The sequence below is a fragment of the Glycine max genome, chromosome 20 (genome assembly GCF_000004515.6).
Source record: "Glycine max cultivar Williams 82 chromosome 20, Glycine_max_v4.0, whole genome shotgun sequence".
Classification (NCBI taxonomy): Eukaryota; Viridiplantae; Streptophyta; class Magnoliopsida; order Fabales; family Fabaceae; genus Glycine; species Glycine max.
Genome location: NC_038256.2, coordinates 38,953,977 through 38,973,257, shown reverse-complemented (window position 1 = coordinate 38,973,257; position 19,281 = coordinate 38,953,977). Strand labels below are relative to the sequence as shown.

The window sequence follows — 19,281 nt, the reverse complement described above, 5'->3', positions numbered from 1 at the left end:
GGAAAATAGAATTCACAGTTCTTTGATAACAGCCAACATACAAGATAAAGCAATCAAGCTCATGCATCTCGTATTTATCAAAATTATTTTAAGGGGGGGGGGGGGGAAATCCCCACACCTAGCTTGATAGCACCAAAACTGGGCAAAAATAATACGTTCTAATAAAAACGGGATACAACTCAAAGGCATCAATAAATTAATCAGAGGATTCGATTCAATTCAATGGCATCAATAAATTAATCAGATACACTTGCAGAATGGTTGAACTCATGTTCGTCTCAACGTTTACAATCCGAAAGAGATCTAGCTACACTATAAAGATCTCAATCAGACTTATATTAGAGCCGCATGGATCTAACCCTTTGAAAATAATATACAAACGATACAACTCACTGAAGACTTGGACCTAGTACAAACAATTATTCTTGGATTAGCCCTAACACACATTATGGAGAAAAAAGAATGAATATACTTTCTTATAATGATATATTTCGCTAGGACCGGGCCACTCCAATAACCTAACTAAATCGTCCTAAAATCTTAAACTTGTAAGTGACCTGTGTGTGCAAGCAGCATTTTATGGATTTCTTCAGCTGTAGGACGTTTGCTTGGATTTTCTTCCACGCACTTATAAAACAAATCAACAAGGAATTTCAACATGTCTACCTCAGCATCTGATTTTTCCAGTTCTTCACCAGATGCAATCATGGTGGGTTCATTCATTGAACTCAATACTTTCAGCTCATCAGTTAATTCTGGTCGTTTACCCATCTGTATTGGTCATTGTAATAAAATTAATTAAAATAGGTATGTTAGGGTTGCACATGAACCCAAATACTACAAGCACTGGCGTGGAGTACAAAAAGTGGAACAAAAGATGATCATACCTGCAGACTATCAAGGAAGTGTGAATCTGAAAGTCCAGAATATGGAATTTCCAGAGTCAGCATCTCCAAAAGTAAACATCCAAACGACCAAATGTCAGCTTCCTGTCACAAGATAAAGAGATAAATTACAACCCAAGATACTATTTCTGGTTGCTGAGCAAATTAAATAATTTTCACTATACATCTATTCTTGACTAAAGTCATGAAGCAACATATGCACTTGCACCTCTAACCAAAACAAGAGGGGGGGGGGGGGGGGGGGAAATGGAACAACAAATTTGTTCTTGCTACACAGGGATATCATACAATTTTGATAAACTAACTGAATTTTAAGAGGCAGCAGAACAACAAAATTCCTAAAATAATTGTATTATTACTGATGTTTTATTATTTTAGCTAAAGCAATTGTGGTCTCTCCCAAATTATGGATTACATGACATGTCCATGCAAATTAATGACTTAGTGTCCTAAGGAACACATTCTAAATGATGATGCGATTGGAACACTAGATTGGAACACTAGAATAAAAGGGGAGTCCAAAGAAGACATCAGACATAAATTTATCTATAAAGTTCAAATGAGAAGCAAACCTAGCCCCACACAAGATCCTCTGGCAAACACATAAATCATAGTATCATACAATGATAAATCTTATGAACACGATTCTCTTAATCTTTCCCAGTATAATAACCTAAAACACAACTTTTCACATTATGCAAAACTAAATTTTTAGTTTTTTTCTATTTGAAATAGTTTTTATTCAACAATAGAATATAAAAAAACATTTAAATTTCCTAATACTATGTATTCATTTTGTGAATATGATTCAGTTCTAAAATAAATTTTAAAAAAAATGGCCCATGCATTGCACCAGCTTACATAATAGTATAGTAACCTAAAATAAAACAGAAGACAACTTTTCTTATAATATAATATTAACATCAGTTTGTTTTACTGGTTATCCATGTCAAGAATACTGTTAGATATACATGATTTTCTTTTGAGGTATCTTTCAAGGAGATTATTATATATCAACATTATACAGTCAAGAATGTACTAGTGGTAACATCAAAACGAATTATTTGTAAAACTAATGTAGTCTCTGATAACTTCAGCCATGTACTTTACAATGAATTTACCTAAATTACTGTAAAACAATTTTGCAACTAAGGAGGTGTTTGGTAGAGGGATTCTTTTTAAGTTTAGGAGAAATCTTAAGTTGGGAATGTTAATTTCTTTGTTTGGTATGACAATTTTAAAAATCATTCATAAAAATTCAACATTCCCAAGAATAATTTTTTAATTATGTTTTTCACTACAATTTTCCCATGGGAGGGAATAAGAATTCCAGATTACCATGTATGGGGAATTTTTTTTATGATTATGTCTCATTCCAGTGAATATTTAAGACATATCAAACATATTTATGGCATTCCCAAGAAACACGATTCCTGGGAACAAAATGATTTTGTACACTAAATGCCTCCTAAAGGGAATCTAACACTGGGAGGTCTCCAGTTTCATTCCCTCTAGGTTTGCCAAAGTTTATATTCACTCCCCATTAGCATATGTAATATAACTACATAAAATAGGTACACAGCTATGTGCATAAATAGGTGGGAGATAAAAGCAGAAATACAATAATAGGGACAGTGAAAAAGAAAAGTGTTGAAGAAAGCTAGGAAATTGCTGAAAGAAAGGGAGAAGTCATTTTTCCAAAATATATTTGGTTTTATCATAGAGAACTACCTCCCATTATTTTTATTAATAGCGCATTTACATAAACACAATATCCTTTTCCAACATCACAGATAACTTCAAAATAAAAGGACCCGGACCTATAGTTAAACTTTTGAAAATTAAATGTCAGCAACACAATTAGTGATAAACTCAAAATAAATGGCTGATTGGTAGGAGGAGGATCTTACCAATCCATAGGAGTTTTTTTTATACATAGTCCGCATGACCTCTGGAGCCATCCACCGAGGTGTTCCAACACATACACAGGGAGGAGGTGTTCCCGCATGAGCAATACAGCACGCATGTAAAGTTGATCTTAGTGGCACTGCACTATCAAAATCACAGAGCTTCACAGTGGGAGTTCCATCATCTCTCTTCCTATCCAAATCAAACAGTATGTTTTCACTTTTTATGTCACGATGAATTATGTGCCTAGAGTGCAGCTCTGACAATGCACAAGAGACATCTTTGGCAATAAGCAAAGCCAACTCCACAGGAACATGCTTTTCACCAGCTTCTGACAGCTTCTCCAGATAGCTCTGCAAGAAAATTAAGTGTGAACTTTTTAAAAGCAACCAAAAATATGTTAATAATAACAAATAAATGATAGAGAAAATCTTACTTTTAGGGAGCCCCCTTCCACATACTCCATAAAAATTGCAGATCTTAATACACGGTGTTCAGGATTACCATCAGCTGAGACAGACCATTGACATGAAATTTGGTGTCCATACATTTCCACTATGCAGGGGTGTTTTAAAGCACCAAGAATTCTAATTTCTCCCAAACAATTATATTTGAAGTTTTTAATTTTGTCTGCCGAACTCCCCTGCTCTTCCAAAGTACGCACCTACAATACCACACAAAATGTGTATGAAGTGCACCATATTATATCCAAATAATCACAACAACATTTTAAATGACGAGGAAAGTGGAATAAGTCATGGCCATTATGTTTAATTACAAACCTTTGCTGCAGCCTCAACTGATCCGAATTTGCATTTAACTAAACTAGTCGAAGCCTTTGTCTCAAGTTCATCACATGTAGTGAGAGATGGAAAAGAATAATCAGGACCTGGACATCCTATAGTTGATAGAGGAATTGTGGTTCGATTAAGAGGTATGTACCTGGAATCCAAGTCATCGGGCATTCAATAACCCCATATAATTTCACAGAAGTCAAATTTAAATAAAGTTCTAGGATGATGAATAAATCCATATTAAGAAATTTGAATTAACATGAAGAATTCTGCCACTGCCAACCAATTACCAAAGATACACATTTGGGTCCAAATTTTGTTAATCATTGCAAATGTAATGCTGACTAAACACCTTATCCAACAGTACAAAAACTATGATATTCAAAGTCACTAATATTCATTTAGTTTCATACGGGATACGGTTCCATAGAGATATTATAAAAATAATTACACAAAATGTAATGCTAACTTTCAAAAATATGCTTGAAACCCTATTCAAACATGCACCGGATCTAAGACTGGGTTTGGAGAAATCTATGACATTCAGTAATTTATACAAGATTAGGCTCCATGAAGATATTACATAAATATTTGGACTAAAATTGGATCCAGGTTTGCTGGTTTTAGTTTGGTAATTTTAAACCATAAGCAATATTCTTTCCACATTACAATATGATATAAGATTTAATTTCGAAAATCAATTGAAGTTCTAAAATGCCAAATGATTGATGATTATTTAACATATACTAAATTTATAACCGGAATAGAACTAACACCAAAAGTTATCTTTCAACATGAATCAAGAATAACTAAACTTAATTGGCATACAAAACTAATCTTAAATATAGCTAACTCAAGTAAAAGCAATATAAATATGACAATATTATACAATACCAAGCCAAACTGTGTTTTGAAAAAAGAAAAGGAGTTCCACATCCACTTTTGACTCAGGATGTACATACCTGCAAAAATATTCAGGATCTTTCTCTTCTCTTATATCAAGAGGTTGACAAGCATCAATCAACATTCGAACCCATGTAGCACCCCTCTTAATCAGAATGATATTCCAGGCATGTGGTGAAAAATCTAGGTAACCCCTGACAAGCTCACAAGGAACTGGTGGCTCCATGTGATCACATAAATACTGTAAAACAAATCAACTAGCATTAGATCATAAGGCACAAAAACTGAAAAGCTACAGCACAAAACTATAGTATGAACATAGTAACAATAATAAGTCACCAAAAAAACAATGATCACCTTAAAAAGCAGAGCTCTATGTCTACATACACCATACTGCACAGAGCCAATTGGAATTATGATTGAATTTTGCCTTTTTTTCATAGAGTCAAGAGATTTTTCTGACATCTTTGAAAGAGTGATATCTTCTATGGTGTTTGCAACTGGTTCAGTGGGAGAACTTATACTGGTACTGCTTCCAGCTGAGCATGTACAGACAAAAGGCTTATTATAGTTTGAACCAGACACAGATTTCCGTGTCCGTTCTACAATAGCACTTCTATCACTGCCACCAAAATGATCTGATACAAAGAGTGCAAGCAATGATGCCGTCTGCAAGTTATCAACCCCGACCTGGTTTCCATGTCTGTTTAAACCATTTAACTTCTTCAAATTATAAACCAATGCCTGGGCAGCTAGCATAACAGCATCCAACTCTTCATCCCTTTTTCTGAAAGATAACAGACAATCTAAATACATTAGGAAGAAAATTAGTGTATCATATGCAACCATTACTACTAGTTTGCTACTCTACTACTAAGAATAATAATCGTAAAAAAACCTGTCCAAAAGGATGACTTCACGAGAAGCAAGACACTGATTTTGCTCATAACTCTCAAGAGGCATAAACGGCCGATCTCGTCCTGCATCATAAAAGCCATCTGATAAATGGTCTTCAGTGCCACAAAATGAGATCTTGCTGTATTTGCAAGACAATAATGAACTAGAACTAATTGACTTTCTAGACTTGCATGGTTTAGGATTATCAAGATCACGATCTAAATGTCTCTTTGATTTAGAAACACTCTCCAAAAGTTCTAAACAAGATGCTTCTTCCTGTTCACTTTGCCTCTTCTCTAAGGAGCATAAGGATGCATCTTTTTCATCTTTGCTTTCAGTAGTGCAGCAATCTTCTCCAGAAAACTGTTTTTCAGTAATTACTTCATCATTGTTATCATTATCAATTGCATTGTCATTTACTGCTCGTTCAGAGAATATTCTTTTATTATTATCATCCAGGCTCCCATTCTCTGATTCAATTTCTGCACAACTTTCAGAAGCAAGACTATCATGATTTCCTGATTCAGAAATTCTGTGAATCTTCTTGCTCAACAATAGGTCATCATGATCTACAGCTTTCCACTTCCTACTGTTGTTCAAACGTTCTTGACGAGCTTTCTGCTGTAAATAATACCGCCTTTTCCACCGTTTGCCTGACTTCCGGGAAGCAAAACATCTGCTGCTAGATGAGGGGCTTGTTAACATGCTTGATGAGGTATTATGAGGGCCTGCAAAAGAATTCATAGAAGAGTACTAGGATTTAAATACATGAACTCAATCATTCACACTGCAAATGGGAAGAGCAAAGACTAAACGAGGGGTAATATACCAAATGCATTATAAGCCTCACCATCAGAAAGGGTTTCATCATTTTCCTGAAAGTTGCTTTCGTAAAGATCCATTTCAACAGAAGAACTGCAATCATCTTTGTATCTAGCTTCATCATTTCCCTCCATATTACAACACATCCATGAAGGAATTTGGAAAATTCTGAGCAGCTTGTTGTACTTGAACAATAAATATACATACAAATAAGTTAAAAGCTATTTAGGCATATGAAAATCATACGATTTATAAAAAAATCAAAACACTAAATTATATAGCTAGAACCTTAATAACACACAAAAGTAATGTAAAATGTAGATAAATGTGCACTGCCATTTACACCCAGAATCATTATCGTTTTGTTTCATATGCTAGCTACAGCTACAAAATCAATACCTTGGATGCACAGAGGCACCTTCAATGCGGTCCCTCCATGTAAAACACTGTCAGATTCCACCAAATTAAATGCATATTAAACACCAATTCAAGCAAAGGAAACAAGACAAAGATTGCATATCAGACACTAGTACGCACAAACAGCCATAAAAGGAATGCAAACATGCACTTTCGGTAATTTAGTTTAGACCAAAAAGCTGATCTAACAAACCAAAACAAGTTTACACTTACGGACCTTGAGATGTAATTTAAAACAGCTATCATAGACACCCAAAAATTTCATGGCAATGAATCAAATGAATAAGAATATATTTCTCCCATCATATGTGTGTGCGCATTTAAGGTAAACAAAATTAGCTTCAGCATATATTAAAACAACTAGCAAAGTCTGAAACAGCAAAATCCCCAACCGAGAATAACACATATTTAACTAAGTACCTGAAGATTTAACTCTTGAAGTCTATGCATTGAGGCAAGTTCAAGGGACCCTAACGAAGTCAACCTATTATTCGACAGGTCTAAACTCTCCAACCTTGACAGAGAAGACATCGCTGCCGGCAGTTCCACCAACTTATTATTCGCAACCTTCATCGATATCAAGCCTTTCAAATAAGTAATCTCCGCCGGCAAAGTCTTCATTTTATTGAACGAAAGATCAAGATACTCCAGTTTCTTTAAGCATCCAATTTCCGGTGGAAGGTATCTATAGTTTCAAAACACACACACACACGCACATATCTTAATGCTCCACAAATATCACATTTTTTTGTAATCTAGAACCACAATTCAGTGAAAACAAGAATAATTCAGACAAATGAAGTGAAAGTTTAGTAGCAAAAGAGGAACGAACACAAACCGAATAGAGAAATGGCAAATGGAAAGCTTGGTCAAACACTTGAGACCCGAAATCTCGGTCAGAATCGGAAAAGCCGAGGGTCTAGGAGGTCCTTTGGAGAGTTCGAGTTCCTTCAAACCCTTGAGCGTGTGCAACGGCAAGCCTCCAATCCCCGGCGAGGAAATCTTCATCTGCAAGCACTCTAACGTCGTCAAGTTCCCAAATTCCGGCGCAAAAAGGTTAATCTCGTTTCCGAAGAACTTCAGCGTTCGCAACCGGGCGAGCCGCGAAACCGACTTCGGAATCAAGCTGTAAACGTTCTTGTACACGTAAAGGCACTCCGCGGAGTCCTCGGCGTTCTCCGCCGCCGGAAACTCGACGCTTTTTCCGGTGACGTCGAGAGCGGCGCCGTCGTCGGTTCCGGAGTCGAGAGAATCGTTGTCGGCTTTAGGATCTTCGGGTTTCTCCGGCCAGTCGCGGCGCTCTGGCGCGGGTTCGTCGGAGTGAACAAGTTGCATTGGCTCCGATAGGGTTCGCGGATTTGGAAGTGGAGAATGGCAAGGGGGAAAGAGAAACCCTAGAAGGCTAGAATCTAGAGGCAGCGTTTGCAGATTTGAATATTTGGGGGACTAATCGTGAATCGAGACGTTGGTTGCCAAACGTGCGTTAAGGCAGGGTACGATAATAGCCCCCGTTTTCGGCACTAATTACTAGGTTTTCAGGGGTCACGGCCAAAAGAGGCTGCGGGGTTTATCATCATATTTAAGAAAAAAAATTAATTACTCATTTATAATTTATATTTTAATTCTTTTTTAAATCATATAATTTATATTTTATTTTTTTAGTTTTTATAATGTAATTTTTTTATTCTTTATTATTTGTATTTTTTTTTTTTAATTTTATAGTTTAAAAATAATCTTTTTAATCTTTATATTTTATATTTTAATTTTTTTAGTCTTTATCACAAAAAATAATTAATATTATCAATTATAATTAACTATAAAAATATTAATAAATAATTTATAATTAATTTATCACAAGATAATTTATGATAAAAAAATAATTTATAATTTATAATTAATTTGTAACTAATTATTTTTATATATTTTTTTAATAAAGACTAAAAGGTAATTAAAATATAAATTATATAAACTAAAAAAATCACTTTCAAGAGAAAGAATTAAAATAAAAAAATCAGTTTTAAACTAAAAGAGAATTAAATTGTAAATTGGAAACTAAAAAATCATTTTAACTAAAAAATATAAATTATGAAACTATAGATCAATAATTTTTTAAAAAAAAGTAAAAAGTCGATGATCTCATGCTATTTCAATTTTACCCAGATTACAATTCATCGTGTTTATTGGAAAAAAGATTTAAAAAATCAGAGAGAAAGAAATAACTGGTATAAGATTTCAGCCCGGAGATTAAGTATGTGTTTGATTTGTTGGTAGTATAAATTTCCATACCATTGAACATAGAAGTATGTGAGAGTTGAAATCAACCTATGCTTATTAACGTATGTTGGGGTGAGGAAGTAGAGATCGCCAAACACAATATAAACTTTTGTTGTAATTTGTTGATCGAACAGCATGATTGTGTGAAGAGAAAAGAATTTCAATCAAGAATGGTATTTTATCTTTTAATTTTTTTTATAATTAGATATGATAATCAATAATAAGTAAGATAATTATCCACTAAATGGATATGAGCTCAGGCACGAGTACCTTAATATCTAACTCTAGTAATTTTTTTCATGAAAGATGATTATCTCATATCATTAAGAAGAAGAACACAAATACTATTCGAAACATTATGAAACATGTGCGGATTAGCATAGAATCGAGATGCTAGAGCTAACGAATGAGTGACTAGATTGGTTTGTTTGTGAACTAAACTCGTAGAAGAGTTGTGGACTAAGCTCGATTTTTGTTTGCAAATGGCAATAATGGACACCGTCTTTGTAATGGAGCAAGTTGGAGATATCATGGTGTGATACACTTGTTTGCAATCAACTTCAAAAACAACATTTTGCAATTGGCTTCTTGGATTGGTAGAACTCTTGCATAGTGGGATGAGAGAGCAACAACAAAATTACCTTGATCATTGGGGATACAAGCTTTTGCGCCATAGTTGCCATGGTTCGCAAAGATTGTAGCATCAACATTACACTTTCTTAAGCCAGCATTAGCTCTTGTCCATCTCGAGATGATAGTTATATATGAACAGGACCGTGTCTACGCGTTTTTTTAAGGCCTTTGCCGAGTATATTTAAAGACTAATTTAATATAAGTTGTCAAATCTCATTTTATTTTATCGATTACAAAATTGCTCACCGGAGTTATATAATTAAGTATTTCTAAACTCTTACCATCAATAATATATAAAAAAAAACATTCAATTTATCTTTTAACATAGTTTATATAAAAAAAAAATTGAGTAGTTTGAATTTTACAAAATTACTTTCAACAATAATAAAAATTACAAGTATTATCAATAACACTTTGAAATATAATGTATATATTTGAATTTTTAAATAATTAATATTTTTAGTAAAATATGAATTTCTTTTGCCTATACTTCTTGCAATATCTTTATTTTTTTAAAAATATCTAAATTTTCAATAATATTCGGCAGAAGTTGAAATCTTTTCAAGATTAATGTAATATTCTTCTCAATTTATATTCTTTCAGGATTTTCAATTGGCCAATTAACAAAATTTTAAAATTACAGTCTTCATACTAAAATTAATATTATATAATATATTATATAAAAATTCAAAAAAATAATTAATATATTTTTAAAAAGTATAGCATTTGTTATGCCTTAGATAATCTAGGGGCCTAAGGCAACCGCTAAATAACGTTGCAGTTGCCACGATCCTGGTTATGAGTTAGTGGACAGTGTACAGTGTAGGATACAATCTTTATCTAAAAGTTCACAAAGACAAATTATTTGGTTTTTCCAAATCTTCCCAAACCTTTTCGGTTCTTCCGTGCGACAATGCCCAAAAGGTCGAGATGAAAATTATCTACTGACCGGAGTTTAGGTACTTTACTACTGAAAAAATACATTCACGGGTAATTTGGGTTGTAATTTTAATCTTTATTTTAAAAGAATTTTTTTGAAAAAAGAATAATTAAAAAATATTATAAATTATTTATAACTAATATAATTTATTTCAAAACGTTGAAAATTTTATAATTAATTTAATTTGTCTTTGAACATTGGAGATTTTATTAACTAACAAATTTTATTTACCATTTAAACTAATTAATTATAATATCTTTTAACTTGTAATTTATCTTATATTTATTTAACCATAAACCAACCAACGACAACACCTGTGCCGTGTATTCATTCAGTTACTGCACATTGTAAACAAGCAAAAGCAAGTGCATGTGAAAGCTCTAGGGAATTAATTGCCAAAAAGTCAACTACCACATATATACCAACCAACCATATGTAAACCTTTCCTAGGTACACATAATATATTTCTTTGGCATTTTTGTTTCAAACACTAACTTGGTTTTTGATCATATTTTTTTAATGTTATTATTATTATTATTTATTCCTCCTCTTTTTTATTGTTTATCTTTGCGTGTTTATAATTTTAGTTCCATTAAGATGTTTTTGTTGTATCATGAGATATTCGTATGAAATACTACATATAAATCTTTTAGATAATGACTTTTAAGAAGTTTAATCATTTTTATGATTTTCAACTCCAATAGCAACAATTTGTGCATTATGAACAAGAGTCTTAATATGATTCCACACATATTATAATAATATCTAAAAAATAAATCACTATCAGGTTCCTTAACCCATCAAAGCATAATAAGATCATTTCACTATTTGTTAAGATACAGACATGTTCTTTAATTTTAAAAAAATTGATATTACATGTGATGCTAAAATCAACACAAAAATTGTTAAAAGACTAAAATAAAAACGTCCCTTATTTTATAGGGATCAAATGTTTATTTAAGGTGAAAAAACTTGAATATGTTTTGTTTCCTTAAATTTGGGTCATTTTTTATGTTGTAAATTTATTTATTTTTAGTTCTCTAATTTCAAAAGTTTTTCTTTTTAGTTTCTTTCATAAAAAAAAATTACATCTCAATCATCCCAAAAATAATCTTTTTTTTTGTAATATATGATGACCAAAAATAGTATATATTTTTTTAAAAAAAATTGAACTAATAATTTCTTTGTAGTTATAAGAAAAGGAACTGCATAATTATAATAGTATATATTTGAATAATAATTATAATTTTTAAAAACTTATAATTTCTTTGTAGTTATAAGAAAAGTAACTGCATAAAACAATATAATTTAATTAAATTATATTTTTTTTATATTTTCATAATTTGTAAAAAAATTTGAAAGCTATTTTTTAGAAAACTATATGTATGTCTAATAACAAATAATTTTTTTGATGTAATTTATAAAAATAATTAAATTTTTAGTCCCTCAACTTTTTGAATTTTTATTTTTAGTCCTTCAAATTTTGATAACTTTTAGTCTTTTATTAATTTTTGTCAATATTTTTATTTATTTTTAATTTTTTCCCATTTTTAGTTTTCCATTTATTTTTATTATTCAAAATTAGTCTTAAATATAAAATAAACCAGAGACTAAAAATAAGTAAAATAAAAACTAATTTTATACAATAAAATAAATGAGAGACTAAAATGGACAAATTTTTTAGAAGGACCAAAACTACTAACAAAAAATTAATGAATAATTAAAAGTAATTAAAAAAATTTAAGAGGCTAAAACTTAAAATCTAAAAAAGATGAGAGATTAAAAACTTAATTAATCTTAATTTATATCATACCATATTGTTATTTTGTTTGTTATCTAACGTGTAATAAACATTTGATATCTTATCATATTTTTATCATATTCTCCTAACCTGTTATGACTATGAAACGAGTTCTGGAAAAAGTAAAGAGCCCTACCATGTTAATATTAGTAGCTAAAAGGTTCACTTGAAAGGAAGATATTGTTTACAATGAAACATTTTCTCATGTATCACCAAAGGATTCTTTTAGAATTGTAATGATGATTTGGAATTTTATCAAATGAATGTAAAGACACCTTTCTTAACTGATCTATACGACAATATTTATACGCAACAACATGAGGTTTTATAGATGGTAGAAAGGAGCGTTGATGAATTCGTTACTTGACTTCCACAAATTTTAAGGAAAATAAATTGGATCAATATCTCAGGGTTTGTGGGGGTAAACTTATATTTCTCATTCTCTATGTTAACGAAATGATAGACACATATGAAGTATTAGAAAAGAGTGAAGGACCATGTTTTTGGTGAGCTAAAACCACATTCTGTTGGTGTGCTATATGCCATTGCATCATGCCATTATCAAAAGCATTTTAGACTCCGGTGCAATTAATTAAGCAATGTTTCTTCAGTAACAGCAAGTTCAAAATTTCACTTTTTAGGTGGGAAAATATTTGAGATGTACAAACGATTAAAAGTCATGTTTTACACATTCAAGTTTTTGCAATGGAGTTTAAAACAATAAAATTACACTGAGAAGAACTATTAAACTGCACATTAAACATCACAATACAACATGTACATGTACCAAAAAATAATAATAATACAATGATAAATAATATATGGTAAGTGCTTTAAAGCAAGAATACAAATTATCATAAATCTCATAATCTTAAATGCTCTAAAGCAATAATACAATTATTTTATGCTATTTTCTTAAAATTTAAATAGAATCTTATTTTATTTTAAATTATAACAAATCTTATTATAATTATATTATTATCTTAAAAATTAAATTAAATGTCATTTTTATAATAATTTATTTCATTAAAAATATAATCAAATGGTTTTTTTTTTATTTTAACAATATTCGGTGAATTGGATCCCAAAAATATAGTAAGACCTCAAACTCAAAAAATATTTTGGTTCATCCTTAGATGATAAAAATACTCACCAACATGTCCTCACATTGACAACCAGAATAATACACACCTGTTTATAAGATATGATAATAATTAGTTTATAAAAGAAAATTTCAATTTAGTTAAAATAAAATACAATAATTATTATGTTCTGTATACAAATTAACGACAAATAATTTGTCATCAATTTATACATTCTAAGCATAAAAAAATCATTTAGCTATATAAAAAAGTTTCCCATAGGTTCACTGTTTTTCCTGTAAGGAAGGTTCTCTGGAATTAACATGGTAGTTTTACTATTAATTCTGATTTAACAGTGCATATAGTCGTATACAACAGTGTAATAGTACGCATAGCATGTGACTGTGAAGATAGTGGAATTGAATGTAATTTAAATATTTAATTAATTATTATTTTTCTAATTTTTTAGAAAACCTTATTCAAACGTCTTCTTCGTGTTGCCGTTGAAGCGAGGAAAATAGGTGAAGGCCTGAAGGGTGAATCACTTCTCATCTGTTCTCCATTGGAAGCCTTCGTCCATTCTGAGTCAGATCGAAAGCTCACAAGCATTACGAGTTGAAATCGTTGGAACCTCGTCGAACAACCGTTCAAATCGTCAAAGACAAACGAGCTCTGACTCGCCGGAATCTCACCGGAAAGCAAGTCTTTCTGAACCTGTCGTGCTCGGAACTCAGTTGGCGAACTTGAAATTGACGCTTAGGGCAACTCCAACGAAAAATTCCGTCTAAAACGAGGAAATTCTAAAATTCCCGTTCGCTCTTGCAGATTCACGCTCGTTCTCTTTTTCGCTCTCGCTGATCGTGGCTCGTTTTCCCTCTCGAGCTTTCTCTCTGGTTCGTCTCTCTTACTCGAACTCTCTTTCTTTCTAGTTTGAATCTCTCACTCGGACTCTCTTTTTCTCTGGTTCGTCTCTCTTTGCTAGTGTTTGATTAGGGTTTCATCCTAGGGTTTGATTTGGGGTTTAATTCACGATGTCCCTCTTGTTATAGAAAATCAAAGCGATTGAATTTTTGAATTTGTTGGTTCATGTGCAGGACCAGCCTTGAACACCTCTGTGTGTTAGACTTTTGTTGTGTGTTGTGGTTGTGGTTCTGTGTTAGACTTCACCCCTCTGCGTGTTGAGTTAATTTAGGGATTTGTATAGATTTCTGCAGCAATGGTTATTCATGCTCATTATGATCTAAAATAATTTTCGCTTGAATGGAATTGTAAACAATATATAGTTTACTAATTTACTCTATGTAGATTGCATTTTTAAGTTTTAAGTCTGTTTGAACATGAGAATATAGTTCAATACATCAGCACTGGAACATTACTTTTCTTGACATCTCCTAGGTTCCTTAAAGAGCTATTAAAAAAGTGATTATTTTCCCAACCGAGTATGCAATTTCATCAAATTGAAGCTAGGTTTAGGTACCACATTACATACCGTGCCTATAGACTCTATACCCACCATGCAATATATTGTTTTTTATTTTTGAAAAACCATTGTTAGTGGCTTATATAATTGCTCATAAGATAATTTTCAATGCCCGTTTAGTTTTACTTTATTTTTAAATTCAGGTGGAATATTAATTAAAAAACTGCCGCTGTTTGTGTTAGAATTTGAAAATGTCAATGGCAAGCGAATCTAGCTGGGTTGGGAGGAAGCCTGTGAAACGCATTGGGGGAATGTCCGATGCTCTATCAATTGCAGCCGATCTTGGTTTCTCCTTGTCCCCTCCCCCATCCCAGGTACCATACTTTTATTTGAAAAACACACACTCTAACATACTCTTATAAACACATTCTTTATTGTTAGCTGAAATTTATTAGAAATCACAAAATTCTATGGGTCGCACTACTTATCTGATGAACCCATTGATGATTTTGTAGTTTTCCAATAAATTTTAACCAATAGAAGAGAGTGCCCTGCTGGCACTCCTCTTCTCTATTTTATCCTCCAATTCACACTATTTGTTTGGCAAATTGTGGCATGTTATTGTCTCTCTTTCTAGGAAGGACTTCAGAATTCATCCCCCACAACTGGGGAAAAGGGTGAGGACTTGATCAGGGTTTTGAGAGAACTGACTACTGTCCAAAGAAAAATTGCAGATTTGCAAGTTGAACTTCAAGGTCGAAAGGTTAGCCTTTTAGCCATTCCAGTTGTATCTGGACCATCTGACGTTTACTAGTTGGCTAAGAATTAATTTTCTGACATAAGTAAAACCAATGCCTTCTTTTGATGTTATTTTAACTTATATCTGTCTACTCATCTAGAGATTTGTAAAATTTTTAGGATGACAAAAATGTTGCACATTTGACTCATGTGAGTGAAATGGAAAAGAAGATTGAGACATTGGCAAGGATTACTACTATACTCAAAGATGTTATTCAGAACAAGGTAATGTAATCTGTCCACTTTAGCTACCACTGCTTTAGTGCATCACAATCAAATTTTCCAGGTTTATTTTATTATTCTTCACATTTATATAATATAAAAGAATTTCTTAACCATTATCATTTTATGCTTCCATATCCTCGTGTTCACTTTTCCTGCTTAACAGTAGTTGGGGCTCATGTGATCCAGATATAACTGGACAACTTATTATGTTCTTTCTGACATTATTTCGTTGCCAAAATTTGGCAGGATCGCATTATAGCTCGCCTACAGCAGCCGTATTCCCTTGATTGCATTCCTGTTGAAGCAGAATATCAGGTTGGCTTAATTTATTTTTCCCCCCTATTGTGTTAGTGGCATTTGTCATTGGTATACATTTTCTTATTTTATGTTTAATTCCTGTGTTTGCCAGATGAAGTCTATAATGTGATATTCCATTACTTTGCTTGAATAAAGCATGTTAACTATAAAATGCAGCATTGCAGGAAATACTTGATACAATAACTTCAATTGAAGCTTTTGGACATAAGATAAAAGATTCTGGTATCGATTATAAATTACACATTGAGGGTCTTATTTGCTTCACCATCCATCCATCGCATATTTGAAATTTGGAATATAGTTCACCTCTTTCTAGGTCAATCAAGCACTGCTGTAATATTATACTACCTATGTAGTATGTGACTATGTGCACAGACTTAAATGTTTTATGCACTGTGCTTTATCAGCTACTGAGCTACACGAGTTTGTTCAATTATTCTCAATGTTTACTCTGCTGAAGTGAAGTTTTTTAATTTTTAATTTTTTTTTGTGCAAAATGTTTTGTAAAATTAAAACTAAAGTTAAGGATTATACTTAACTTTATATCTGAGCTATGATAATTTGGAACCATTACGGACTTACGGTCCAATGGTACTACAAAGGAATGATTTTTAAAAATGATCTTTATCATTATTTAACGACAACATGACATGCATTTAGACTTGCCACATTTGAGATTACATGTGACGTGACATGTCTAAATTCATGCCACATTATCAATAAATGATAGGGACCATTTTCAAACCTTTAAATTCATGCCACATTATCAATAAATTCTAATATCACCATATATCCTCACTACCAACTTTAGTTGAAAATTGATGTAAATGTTGAACTATTATTGAGTGTAATTTTAATCAATGCAAGACATGCATTGTAATGCTCGTGTCATATTTCTCTAATTTGTGCAGAAGCAATTCTCTGAACTACTGATGAAGGCAGCTAGTGATTATGGTGCTTTGACAGCATCAGTGGCAGATTTTCAGTGGAGTCAGAATTTCAAGGAACCTCCTTCAGTTTGGGGGGTATGCTTCTACATTCTTTTTATTGTTTTAAGCTAGTCTTGATTAGATATTAGTTCATTCTGTTTCCATTAATTATGTCTCAACTTGTGAACCAATTTGCACCAATAGACCCTAGTTTTAACCTTCTCTCTTGCGTTGAATACCTTCAATATTATAAATGTTATTTGAAAGCATGAAGAATATGATTCAGTGAGTAATTTCAAGTCTATTTAAGTCCACTTTGACACTAAAAAATGTCTTCAAGTCCTAATATCTGATCAACTAACATGCAAAACTATAAATGGAGTTTTAAAATAGTTTAATGAAATCACTGACATGTAAAAATAAACTTGTAAACTATAGGGACTAAAAGAGAATTAAAATATAAACTATAGGGACTAAAAAAATCACTTTCAAACCATAGAGACTAAAAGGTACGAATCATGAAACTATAGGAACCAAATGAGTAATTTAGCCTTTTTATTTTGTGCATAAGAAACTAATTTTAATGTCTGTTACATTTTCTGAATGTTATGCATTTGATCACATTTCATCAAGTGTTTCCAATGCAAACAAAGTGGAGAGGCATCTGTATGACCATCCCTTTTTGTGTGTTTGCTACTTTCATTTTAAATGATTATTTTTTATTTTTTCTTCAGGAAATGCTTCGGCCCATTCCTGTAGCTTTGGCATCTTGCACTCGGTTCTTTGAAGCCATGTCTGCCACAAGAGAGTCATTTGCATCACTTCAAAAACTGAGAGTTGGCCATTTTGATTCCCCTCTACCTAGAACACCAGCCGGAGATCCTTCCCAAAGAGTACCAGGAGTTTCTGATTGTCTAACACCACCTCCATGGAAAACTGAAACAAACTTTGATGACTTAGGCATCAGAAACCAAAGAAGGCAACATCTAGATCAGCAGGTGGAGGATGTAAACAGCTAGGTAAATGAGATCCATCAGAATATCTGTACAAGCCTAAGGATCTTGTCTTGCCTTCCCTCATTTAAAGAAGATTGTTACATAGATATCTAACATACTCTTTGTATCATTTGTGAGATATATCATATACATCAATTATTTTTGCAAATCAATTATTTGTCATTGTTGTTGCGGAATTATGTATTTTTGAGTCACTAGAACTTGCGTCACAACTGATGTGCTAGATTGTCTGATAGTTTTGCCAATGCTGCAAGGCTAAAAATCCGGGTTGAATAGTTTAAGGTAACTTATGCAACCACCACTTTAGATATATAATAAAATAAAATTACCTAACTTGTTTTTAAAAATAAGATTTTTGTAAAATTAATGATAAAAAATTAATTTGTATGTCATGTTTGATATTCATGATTTAACTCAGAATTTTGTAAAATCTAATATGAAATTATGAGATGAGACTCGGAATCTTCTATAATTTATGACATCTTACAAAACTAGGATAAAAGCAAACTAAAACTGATAAAAAAAATACATTTACAATGGATAGCTAAAATAGAATTGAAACAATAAATATGTTTGTTGGGCTGTCTGCACGCAAAAGCCAATTCCTGCCTGAAATCTCTATAGTGATGCATTCTCTTGAAGAGTGTTATGCTGGTTGGAGCTGCAATTTTCGATTTCCTCTACTTTAAAAGCATTGCCACATCCATGCACGTTCATGTCAAGGTCAAAGAGTAAATTGGTTCCAATTGAAGAATATCTTAGTGTCTAGCAATGTGCAATGAGATTGAAGAAAAATAATGCCAACTCTGTTGCATTCATACACAAGTCCAGCTCTCTGCCTCTCTGTCGATACAGCAAAATGAATTTCCTCTATCTTCCGTGAGTAAACAAGTTCAATAGCTATATATTCGTGCTTAAGTTTGTTTTTATGAAGAATGCAGCTTAAAGCACTGAAAACAATGGAAAACATCTTGAAATCATATCCTATGTTAGATTTAGACCTCCATCGCCTTAAAAAGAGCGTTGTACATTATTTTGGGAGATGGATTCACCAACTTTGAAGAGGGAAATTTACCGTGACTTTTCCTTATTCTCGTATAAGTAGACTACAACTTAAATAATAATTTATGTAAGTGAATATCAACTTAAATTAAGTTTCTAACAACTGACTTTCCTTCCTCAAAGTCACTGAATCCTTG

The 19,281-nt window shown here is 32.2% G+C and overlaps 2 protein-coding genes across 4 annotated transcripts; one reads left to right on the top strand and one right to left on the bottom strand.

Annotated features, from left to right (window-relative positions):
* Nucleotides 1-213: 213 nt before the first annotated feature.
* Nucleotides 214-8,187, bottom strand: LOC100811118 (ras guanine nucleotide exchange factor L). Of its 2 annotated transcripts, none has more exons than XM_041013322.1 (11): nucleotides 7,485-8,187; nucleotides 7,067-7,331; nucleotides 6,258-6,414; nucleotides 5,409-6,135; nucleotides 4,868-5,297; nucleotides 4,570-4,751; nucleotides 3,596-3,755; nucleotides 3,250-3,477; nucleotides 2,816-3,166; nucleotides 888-989; nucleotides 214-771 (listed from the first exon to the last, which is right to left on the bottom strand). In XM_041013322.1, the coding sequence occupies exons 1-11, from the start codon at nucleotides 7,979-7,981 to the stop codon at nucleotides 541-543; spliced, it is 3,330 nt and encodes a 1,109-aa protein (XP_040869256.1). In that variant the 5' UTR covers nucleotides 7,982-8,187; the 3' UTR covers nucleotides 214-540. The 2 variants fall into 2 exon arrangements, with proteins under 2 accessions (XP_040869256.1, XP_040869255.1); XM_041013321.1 differs by having other exon boundaries at nucleotides 6,237-6,414; nucleotides 7,485-8,181.
* A 5,652-nt stretch (nucleotides 8,188-13,839) lies between these two features.
* Nucleotides 13,840-18,230, top strand: LOC100816472 (AUGMIN subunit 2). Of its 2 annotated transcripts, XM_003556021.5 has the most exons (7): nucleotides 13,840-14,269; nucleotides 15,039-15,170; nucleotides 15,434-15,559; nucleotides 15,715-15,819; nucleotides 16,066-16,134; nucleotides 17,049-17,162; nucleotides 17,801-18,230. In XM_003556021.5, the coding sequence occupies exons 2-7, from the start codon at nucleotides 15,048-15,050 to the stop codon at nucleotides 18,083-18,085; spliced, it is 822 nt and encodes a 273-aa protein (XP_003556069.1). In that variant the 5' UTR covers nucleotides 13,840-14,269; nucleotides 15,039-15,047; the 3' UTR covers nucleotides 18,086-18,230. The 2 variants fall into 2 exon arrangements, with proteins under 2 accessions (XP_003556069.1, XP_025983303.1); XM_026127518.2 differs by lacking the exon at nucleotides 13,840-14,269 and having other exon boundaries at nucleotides 15,033-15,170.
* Nucleotides 18,231-19,281: the final 1,051 nt, after the last annotated feature.